This window comes from Hordeum vulgare, chromosome 6H (genome assembly GCF_904849725.1).
Source record: "Hordeum vulgare subsp. vulgare chromosome 6H, MorexV3_pseudomolecules_assembly, whole genome shotgun sequence".
Classification (NCBI taxonomy): Eukaryota; Viridiplantae; Streptophyta; class Magnoliopsida; order Poales; family Poaceae; genus Hordeum; species Hordeum vulgare.
Window position 1 is genome coordinate 540,838,903 of NC_058523.1, and position 10,849 is coordinate 540,849,751.

Below are 10,849 nucleotides of genomic sequence, written 5' to 3' on the forward strand. Positions count from 1 at the left end.
GATCGGGGTCGTTATGGGGACCCCCTTGATAATTCGTTTTAGATTAAAGCTGGTCTGGCAAGGCCCAACATTGGTACTACATTTGCCTAAACACCTAATAAAATTGCATAGGGACTTTCCGGACCCCGAGGATAATTTAATCAACCCCCGGGCCAGTGCTCCTCATGAGTGTTGGTCCAAAACAGAGCAGCTTATTAACGCTACCCGGGGCAACTCGGCGTTTGGCGTGGTAACCATCGCTCATCCGTCGTGTCCTGAGAACGAGGTACGCGACTCCTATCGGGATCGTCGACACGTCGGGCGGCCTTGCTGGATTAGTTTTACCTTTGACGAGATATTTTGTGCATCGGGATTCCGGTGATGCTTTGGGTAATCTCAGAGTTGAGGTTTTCCACTAGGGAATCCGACGAGATCGCGAGCTTCGTGATTGAGGATTTCTATGCGGCTTGTGGTAATTTGTGATGGACTAGTTGGAGCACCCCTGCAGGGTTAAATCTTTCGGAAAGCCGTGCCCGCGGTTATGTGGCAACGTGGAAGCTTTGTTTAACACTGGTTCTAGATAACTTGAAGTTAACTTAATTAAAATTGGCCAACTGAGTGTGTAACCGTGACTGTCTCTTTCGTGAGTTCCTTCTCCGATCGAGGACACGGTGGGGTTATGTCTGACGCAGGTAGGTGTTCAGGATCATTCATTTGATCATCATTAGTTCACGTCCGTTATGCGTAGATCATCCCCCTCTTTATTCTTGTACTCGTAATTATAGCCACCAAATATACGCTTAGCCGCTGCTGCAACCTCACCACTTAACCATACCTCACCCATTAAGCTTTGCCAGTCTTGATACCTTTGGGAATGAGATTGTTGAGTCCCCTGTGGCTCACAGATTACTACAACCCTAGTTGCAGGTACAGGTAAAGGTTACTTGACGCGAGCGCGTTGATTGTTCATTTGGAGTTGCTTCTTCTTCTTCTTCTTCATCGATCTAGGATGGGTTCCAGTCCGGCAGCCTGGGATAGCAAGGATGGACGTCGTTTTTCTTTTGTTGTTTATTTTCGTCCGTAGTCGGACCCTGCTCTTACTCTTGATGATTATGTAATGTACTGATGTGACTCTGATGTATCTTGTGGCGAGTGTAAGCCAACTCTGTATATATATATCTTCTTTTCAGTACATGTACTTGTAACGATATCCATTCTTGCGACACGACGAGATGCGCTTCTATCCCTGACGAGGCCTTCGTGCCAAATTGAGGATAGGGTCGCATCTTGGGCGTGACACTTCGGCAAGGTGACCCTTTATCACCGTTTCTATTCTTATTTGTTGCTGACGGTCTATCCGCTCTACTCAAGCAGGGTGTTGATGCAAATGAGATTGCCCCCATAAAAATCTGCAGAACAGCCCCTGCTATATCGCACCTTCTGTTCGCAGACGATACTCTCTTATTCTTCAAAGCTACTGAGCAGCATGCTATGAATATCAAAGGGGCGTTGGATGCCTATGAACGTGCAACGGGTCAATCGCTCAATTATGACAAGTGTTCTATTCTGTTTGGTTCAGCGTGCCCCCTGTATGATCAGCTAGGTGTTCGGTCTGCGCTAAAGGTCACAACTACTTTCTTTGAGGAAAAGTATCTAGGTCTGCCAACACCTGAGGGGAGGATGTCAAAAGGAAAATTCCAGAACCTGCAAACAAGTATGACCAAGAGGCTGGTTCAATGGGGCGATGGTTGTCTTGCAATGCCAGGCCGGGAGGTGCTTATTAAATCTGTTGCTCAGGCTTTACCCACATACATTATGGGTGTCTTCAAATTACCTTTCTCTGTTTGTGATGAGTTAACTAGGATGGTCCGGAGCTTTTATTGGGGCTCGGCTAAAGGAAAAAAGGAAAACTCATTGGAAATCCTGGGAGTCTATCACACAGCCGAAATGTAAAGGAGGACTGGGGTTTAAGGATTTTCGCCTGTTTAACCAAGCTCTGCTGTCCCGTCAAGCCTGGCGATTGATCACTAGGCCAAGCAGCTTATGTGCAAGATTATTGAAGGCCCGCTATTTCCCCAATGGCAACCTTCTGGACACAGTATTTACGGGCAATCCCTCATCCTCTTGGACTGCTATTTGCCATGGATTGGATCTTCTTAAAAAAGGAATTATATGGCGTGTGGGAGATGGGAAAAGTATCAAGATATGGAGGGATAATTGGATACCTCGGAAGAATTCTTTCAAACCGATTTCTCAGCAAGGTAGAAGCAGAATTCGCCTTGCTTCAGGGCTGCTCAACTCTGATGGATCTTGGAACGCTAATATCCTCCATAAGATATTCTTGCCTTGTGATGTTGCTGAAATTTTAAAGATCAGAGCCTGCCCAAGGTTGAGTCAAGATACCATTGCTTGGGGTCCTGGTATCCAAGGTCAATTCTCGGTGCGGAGTGCTTATGCCTTCGCTGCGGATCTTGTCACATCGGAAGTTCAATCAACCAGCCTTCAAGCTGGTGGCTGTCGGCCTGTTTGGAAAATGCTCTGGAAGATTGATGTCCCGCCCACTGTGAAACATTTTGCCTGGCGGCTTGCCACTGATTCACTTCCGACATGGAATAATAAGTGGCGCCGGCAACTAGAATCCAGCCCTACTTGCCCAATCTGTGGGAGAGGTGATGAAGATAACTTCCATCCATTCTTAGTGTGCCCGAAATCGGTTGAGTTGTGGAAGAAGATGTCGAGTGTGTGGCCCATCCCGAGCTATAATGAGGTGATCCATAGTGATCCTGAATGGTTGCTGAATGCGCTGGTAAATATGAGGCCCCAGAACCGCCCACAATTCCTCCTAGTTCTTTGGAGGATTTGGTTTGTGCGTAATGAGATTGTTCATGACAAGATCCCTCCTGCGACTGGCATCTCGTGCAAATTCCTGGTGAGTTATTTCGACACTCTCTAATCTCAAGCAGGACGTTCCTCCAGTTTCAGTGAAGGGTAAAACCCCGGTTGGTCCTACAAATGCTCATGAAATCATAGATGTTGGGCAAGGCAAGACGTGGTCCAAACCTCAGGCTGGATGGACCAAACTGAATTGTGATGGCTCCTTTGATGACAAGGCAGCTGCTGGCAGTGGTATGGTCCTTAGGGACAGTGATGGGCTGATCATATTTTCTTCATGCCGCCAGCTCTTCAACTGCCGTGATCCGTTAGAAGCTGAATTGGGGGCATGTATGGAAGGACTCTCGCTGGCATTATCACGAACTGAGCTCCCGATTGCAATTGAGATGGACTCTCTGCTGGCCGTCAAGATGATCCAATCTAGGGATGATGATAGATCCCTCTACTGCTCCTTGGTGCGCGAGATAAAGCATCTAAGGAGCCTCCGTGAAACTTCAATTACTCATATATATAGGCAACAAAATAGGGTTAGCAATTCTTTAGCAAACTTTGCTCGTTCTGAAGCTAGGACTATTACTTGGTTAGGCTCTGGTCCTACAGAGGTTTTAGAACTGAATGCCTCTGATTGTAACCCTGGTGTGCTGTGAGTATTGAAGTGTTTTACCCGCAAAAAAAAACACGTGTGGGGCGGTCACAGGAACCCGTACAAATTTCTCGGGGCAATCTTCATAACCTAATTGAATACCACGACGCTTGCCCGGAGATTTACACCACGATGATTGAGCTCCGAGGCACCATCAACCGTCTAGGGCGCCAAAGCACCCAAGAGGTACAAGATCTAGGGTACCAAGCACCCAAGAGTAATAAGCTTCTCAACTTTTCACTTCCACGTATCACCATGGAAAACTCAAATCGATGCAACTAATGCAATGACAAGAACAAATAAAGTGGTCAAGTCCCTCACACTCAAATCTCACCACAACAACAAAAGCTATGGAAGAATATGAGAGGAAGAACAAGGAGCTCACAAAGAACTCGATCTAGGTCCAAGGGGTTCCCCTCACGTATAGGAGAAAGTGATTGGTTAAAATGTGGATCTAGATCTCCTCTCCCTTTTCCCTCAAGAACTAGCAACAATCATTGGAGGGATTGAGAGGTAGCAAGCTCGAAGAAGGTCAACAATGGGGGAAGAACACGAGCTAAAGAGATAATGTTCAATGGGGAAGAACCCCTTTTATAGGAGAGGGAAAATCCAACCGTGACCCCCTTAGCCCACACACAAGCGGTACTACCACTCATGAGAATGGTACTACCGCTTGGGCGACAGAGCCAACCACATAGTAGAATGGCACGAGGCCAAGAGGGGTAGTGCCGCCGAAGCGTTACTACTGCTCTCCCCAATGGTACTACCGTTGAGGTTGCAGTGCAACATCTCACGAACGTAGAGAGGAAGGAGGGACAAAGGCAATTCCGCTTAAGTGGTACTATCGCTACCCAGAGCGCTAATACTGTAGATAAGAGGTAGTATCACTTCCTAGTACCGCTCTTAGTCCACTGAGGGTTCATGGCCCAAAGGAAATGGCGGTAGTGCTGCGGTACTACTGCTCGTGAGAGGTACTACCGTCTAGAAACCGCTCAGTCCGACACAAAAAATGTTGACGCGCGATGCTACCGCTTGGTTCTTTCCAGGCCAAAACAAAAGCTCTAAAACTCACAAAAAGAAACAATAAACAAGAAAGATGATGCAAGAACGCAAATGGTTTGAACTCTCAACGAACAATACAATCAAGCTACTCACTTGAGAACCCCCTTGAAGATGTGGTTTATATTCAAGCATAAGCAAGATTTTGAAAAAATCAGCTAACTTATGTCTTTCCTTCTGCAAATCACATTCACAGGACAAAGACAGGCGAAATCTGACGGCAAAACAATGCAGGGCAAAGAGCAAGTTTGAGTTTCCCAGGCATAGACTCTGCTCAGCTGCAGAACGCCCAAATGTTGCACTCATGAATGAACTTACTGTGGTACATCTTCAGTTCGACACAAGATAATTTAGGGCTACAGTTACAGCTTAAAGTAGTACAACTACAACTCAATTTCAACGACGCAACAAATTTCCTCATGAAACAGGCTGCAGTGTCAGCACTACTTATACACACACATCAGATAGTTCCATGGTTCGGTTCAGCTCAAGCCTTGCGGACAATCACATGGCGCTCCCTCTTGTACTCCACTTCATCCCTCTGGTGCATAATCACAAGGGCTCTTCTCACCTGAAGCAGGAACATAAAGAGCGAGTGAGAAATCTAGCAGTTATAGACTATTATGCATGATATTTGTTTGAGAGAACTTTTGTGTGTGAGATGACAGGTTGCTTACAATGGATTCGTTCATCCCCATCCGATTCAGTTCATCGAGCAGCCGTCGCTCAGATATGTGGCTCCCAATTCCCATCCTTCTTTTTATCTGCGCTTCGGCTTGCTGTTGGGATGAAATGGAAGGGAAACTCAAGAGATGCAAAAGGTTGAAAAGGCTATATTCTAGTTTTGGATGCAAGACTCACCTTGATTTCATTTGCAATCTCCGGTGACAAGTTAAGATGCTCGTTGATTCCAGATCTTGCGGCATCAACGGTGGAGACATTGAACAGTCTAAATGCCTCTTCTATGTGCTCTGGCGTAGCCACACTAGTCCTGAGAACCACTTACATGTCAGCAAGGAACGCCATGATACTTGTTTGTCAGAACTTAAGAGCCACAAGTCATGATGTTAAATACATAAAGATCTTCTAAATGTACCAGAATCAAGCTAGTGTCAAAACAATGTTTGTGGAATAATTAGCATGTGATCAGATTGCACTTACAATCTCATCTTTGCAAGAGATTCGCTCAACCGTATAATAGCTTCAAGCTGCCTCACAGTGATGGGTATGGCTGCAGCTCTTCCTGTCTCGTGGGATTGTTGTCTCATTTTCTGCATGATGATCAAACAAACTGGGTAAATATCTGTAAAAGCGGTAACTATTGTCTAAATAAAAAATTGATTGCGACAATCACCACAAAACCATCCTAAAAATTGACTTGAATTTTTCATAAAGCAGACCCAGAGACACAGAGAAATCCAGCCAGAACTAAATTACCATCCATCAGAACAGCAAACATGAACATGGAGAAGCTCAAGACTCACGTAATGCAAAACACATCTACACAGTAATCACTGAGACAAGAAAAACAAATGAATGTAATCTAAGTTTACAGCAACAGTTTATTCTGATCAGTAAGTTCCCAATCTCTATTTTATCATCATTAACGTAAACTCCAACTCTGCATGTCTTCTCTTGTGCCTGGCAAAGAAGAGATCTTCACCAAAGGCCAGATAAAGCTTACATGTAGAGGAGCATGTTATAATAAGATTTGGCTAACTTTCATCATTTCAGATAGAAAAATGATTCCAAATAAGGCAATAACAAGCCCAGATAACCAACACGCCCTCATGAGCTTAGAAAAAAATGAATGAAATTTCAGTTTACAGCAACAGTTTATAAGGTCCATGCAAGTTTCTGATCAGTAAGTTCCCAATCTCTATTTTATCATCATTAACGCAAACTTCAACTCTACGTGTCTTCTCTTGTGCCTGGCAAAGAAGAGATCTTCACCAAAGGCACAGATAAAGCTTGCATGTAGAGGAGCATGTTATAATAAGATTTGGCTAACTTTCATCATTTCAGATGGGAAAATGATTTCAATAGAGGAAATAGCAAGTCCAAATAACCAATATGTTCTCATGAACTTTAAGCTGACTCATTATGTGATGTGGTGAATTCTGCAGTACATATACCTGTCTGATCTCAACATATTTGTTCTGCAGCATCTCTGCTGCTTTTTCTGAGAGTCGTGGTCTACATGTGTTGCGGCAGTACTCGACATACCTGTATATTTGTAAGATTATGAATACGATGAAGCTTGACAAATTCTGAGTAAAACATAACATGAAAAACCAACCACACCTTTTCAGCCAATTCTCTCCTTCATTGACATCTGCATTCTTGTTTGCTTGAGTTGCAGCACCACTGGCATGCACCTTAATGATGTGATTTGCTATTCGCTGCATTTGAAGTTCATTTAGTCTATATAGCTTACAGGATTACAAGTATCTGAAGAAAGAAATTTGATACATACCTTATCTTGCTCATACATTCTGACATCTTTAACTATGAAGATTAGATCAAACCGAGAAAGGATTGTTGTCTGCAGATCTATATTATCTTGTGCGGTCTGATGAACAGCAGAAGATAATTTATCAAACGTAGCACTAGAATAGTAATATTCATTTCAAAATCAAAGAAGTAGGCAAGACAACAACAAAACAGATGGACTAACCTTCAGATCATCATACCGGCCCGAAATTGGATTGGCAGCTGCAAGAACTGAGGTCCTCGAATTGAGTACTGTTGTAATGCCAGCCTTGGCAATAGATATGGTCTGCTGCTCCATGGCCTCATGAATTGCAACCCTGGAACCACACAAGAAAAACAAAATGGATTTAAATGATTATAAGAGGGTACAAAATAAACAGGCACACAATGTTGTATTCTAGTTTAGACGAAGAGCTAGTGAAACTTTACCTGTCTTCAGGCCTCATTTTGTCAAATTCATCAATACAAACCACTCCACCATCAGCCAATACCATGGCCCCTCCTTCCAAATAAAACTCACGCTGTGCAGGAAAAGAATAATCTTTTACACACAGAACAAAAACTTAAGAGTAAACAGAACATGTGATTCAATTTAGAAACACATACCGAGTTACTATCCCGGGTTACAGATGCTGTAAGACCAGCTGCAGATGAACCTTTTCCAGAGGTATAGACTGCAATTGGTGCCGTCTTCTCTACAAACTTGAGAAACTGTCCAAATATACAAATGCATGCCACTCAATCATTGGTCCTTATAAGTGCAAGAACCAGTAACAATTATATTTGGCAAAGTACATGAACTAAATTAGAGTGTCACATGAATTCATAGTGCAAGCCTTGATATTATTGAGTGAAAGGGCACTGCTGCCTAATGCAAACAAATAAAAGGTTGACTACTTGTGTATAACATACTGACCCATGCAACAGCAAAAGGAGAGCAATAGGAGGACAGGAGCCTAATTTCTGAAAGTTGACTAACTTGAAAGCTAGTACTTGCAAGTTCAAGGTATCAAACTATATTATGTTTCCCTCCTTCTAAAGATTCCAAGTGAAATCACTAATAGTTTACAAATTTCAACAGCTCTAGGGAGGTCACAAGATTAATATAAGCTACATCATCATGTTATTTGCCAACAAAGTAAATGCTACTCCCTTTGATCCAAAAAAAAAGTGTCGCAGCTTTGAACTAAGGTTCATTTTTTTTCAATCAGAGGGAGTATATGCTATGATAACTTAAAACAACACTTGCCTGGGATTTTGCTGTGGATGGATCACCCAAGAGCAAGGCATGAATGTCCCCTCTCAAACGGGCACCATCTGGTAGCCTCTGTAGTAGACAACAGTTCAACAGCATGTGAGCACTACCAATTAGATACAGAATAAAATTAAATTTGCAATACACATCAGAGGCTGGCAAGATCATATACCTTCTTTGATCCCCCAAACAAAAGGCACGCAATAGCTTTCTTGACATCACCATGACCATAAATTGAAGGGCCAATCATTGAACAAATCTTGGAATATGCATCTGGCCTCTGCGCAAATTCTTTGAATTCCATTTCCTGCAACCCAACAAGAAAGTTAACATTCCCAGAAAGAAGTGCAACTTCCATGATTAATGAAGACACTGAAAATTGAACTACCTCATCGAGTGTGAAATGTGAGGGTCCATTTGTGTTGTCATCTCGAGACTGCTCTAACCCCACAATTCTAATGTAGGGCTGTTTAACTCCAACAGCACCTTTCTGGCTGCAAAGTGTATATACAACAGCATCAGCCATGTAACCAGCCTAGCTAACAACAAAAACTAGGTTCTGAAACATACTTGTTTGTCCCAGATGCTTGGAATACACTGTAGATGCCAACCACAGTTAATCTAGTTCCTGGAACAATTGTCTGAACAAGATGTCTGTCTACAGAAAGCAGCACATTCCGTGGAAGCTCACCGGTTGGAACATCCTGGAAGATGGTATTAACAAAGATTGATGATTATTGTCATGTTACAGTAGTTGGCAAGTGAACATCCTATAAAAACGGATTACTGCACAACTAAGCATTTCTGCAGGAAGCATAATACTAACCTCGGGATTTTCCTGCAATTTGAGAGTCTGTAGATCCACATACTTGCTCTTGTCAGGGACTGCAATCCAGGGGTCCAGGGGGCAAGGCTCTTCTCCAGGCTAAGGAAATGAGACAATCAGATACATCAGTACCACCACCATTAACAATACAAAAACTAAACAGCAGTGCAATGCTTGAACATGATTACTGAGAAATATACCTGAGGAACATGATCACAGGACCGTGGGACAATAGCACCACCTAGGCCTGGCCTGCACGGCACAGTCCTCACACTCCTGCAGTTCTTGCAGAGCAGAGTCACATGAGTGGCCTTGGCTTTCACCCTCGAAGCGGCAATTGCAATACCCGCAATCTTCACCAATTTCGACATGTAATCTGCCTGTAATTTTTTTTTGTTGGCAGTCAAAATGGAGTTCGTAAAACTCTCTGAAAATCGGCTAATTTGTAGAATTGGGTTCAGAACTGACCCCAATAGATCTCATGGAGACGCAATTCTCCTTGGAGGAGAGGAAGATCTGCACATCGCCGGTGACAGGCTCCTCCATTTCCCCAGTCTCGCCGGCGACCTTCGACCTAAGGCTGGCGAGAACCTCGGACCCAGCCGTCTCAAACTGCAGAAACCCACCACATGAATACTTAGAGACAACTCTGAATCAACAGATAAAAGACAGACATGAAGTAGTTTCAGATAGTTCGTCGGACAAAAAAAAAGGCAGTTCAGAGAGGGCAACGCACCAGCGGCAGGTAGTCCGCGGGCGCCTTGCGGATCCTGTCGGCGAGCTCGGCGTCGAAGGCGTCGAGGTCCTCGATGGCGACGGTGACATGGTCGCGGTTGTGCACGAGGCTCTCGCTGGGGACAGGGGAACGCGTACACGGGTCAGCCTAGCCCGATTCGACGACGGCGCCAGATCTGGCGAGGAGAGGGGAGGAGGAGGGGGGCGGGGGGGTACCGGTAGGGGAAGTCGCCGGTGGGGCCGGTGAAGCCGCGGAGGAACTCCTTGAACTTGCGGAGGGCGGAGTGGCGGGTGATGTCGGCGGCGGCGGGGTCGCCCTGCGGGAACTGCGCCTGGTCGCTGTAGAAGACGGCGCCCTCGTCCCAGCCCGACATGGCGGCGGCGGCGGCGAGGAGGAGGACGCGCGGGCGCGGGGGGCGGGGTGCGGACGCGGAGCGGGGAGGAGGACGGGAGGGGTGACGGCGATGGGGGGTGGGGGTGGGGATGGGTGGGGTGGCGCGAAGAGGGTAATAGAGAGGATGGTTTGGCGGGAAAGCGGTGCGCGTTTTGGCGGGAGGAGGCTGTTGTGGTGAGCTCCGGCGCCCGTCTAGGGTTTGGTTCTGGGCGCGGCGAGGGCGGGGCCGTTTGCTGGGCTACTTGTGTGCGGGCTTGGGCCTGGAGTGATAGTGGGTTGTTTAGCGCGTCCTAAGTATTTTCTTGTTCATCTAAAAAAAAACTTTTTTGCCTGAAAATACTATTTGATTTTTTTTCTTGTACAAAAAATTTCTTGGAATATTTTTTTCTCAATAATATTACTTTATGAATTTTTTTTGTTTCCTCTTTACGCACGGATGACCTGAGTTCCATTTCATTGCTTTTCACAAAAAATAATATAGCATTTTCCAACTTAAAAGTTTTGGTCATTTTCCTAGAAGATTGTAGAGTAAGTTCAGACACCGCATTGTTACAGCTACAAAATAATACTATA

At 44.9% G+C, this 10,849-nt stretch overlaps 1 protein-coding gene across 1 annotated transcript; it reads right to left on the reverse strand.

The window, feature by feature from the left end:
• Nucleotides 1-4,820: 4,820 nt before the first annotated feature.
• Nucleotides 4,821-10,386, reverse strand: LOC123402556 (DNA replication licensing factor MCM5). Its single transcript, XM_045096477.1, has 19 exons — nt 10,099-10,386; nt 9,884-9,998; nt 9,616-9,759; nt 9,348-9,527; nt 9,148-9,246; nt 8,892-9,025; nt 8,710-8,815; nt 8,494-8,628; nt 8,316-8,393; nt 7,673-7,777; nt 7,496-7,587; nt 7,251-7,383; nt 7,050-7,145; nt 6,878-6,975; nt 6,709-6,799; nt 5,735-5,844; nt 5,435-5,564; nt 5,251-5,352; nt 4,821-5,144 (listed from the first exon to the last, which is right to left on the reverse strand). Exons 1-19 carry the CDS (start codon nt 10,254-10,256, stop codon nt 5,061-5,063), a joined length of 2,190 nt encoding a protein of 729 aa, XP_044952412.1. The 5' UTR covers nt 10,257-10,386; the 3' UTR covers nt 4,821-5,060.
• Between the last annotated feature and the right edge of the window lie 463 nt (nt 10,387-10,849).

Coding starts and splice junctions, on each gene's coding strand:
- LOC123402556 (XM_045096477.1), bottom strand. CDS start 10,256: ATGTCGGGCTGGGACGAGGGCGCCGTCTTCTACAGCGACCAGGCGCAG. Junction 8,629..8,709: donor CACATTTCACACTCGATGAG/GTAGTTCAATTT, acceptor GTTGGGTTGCAG/GAAATGGAATTCAAAGAATT. Junction 7,384..7,495: donor AAAATGAGGCCTGAAGACAG/GTAAAGTTTCAC, acceptor GTGTGGTTCCAG/GGTTGCAATTCATGAGGCCA.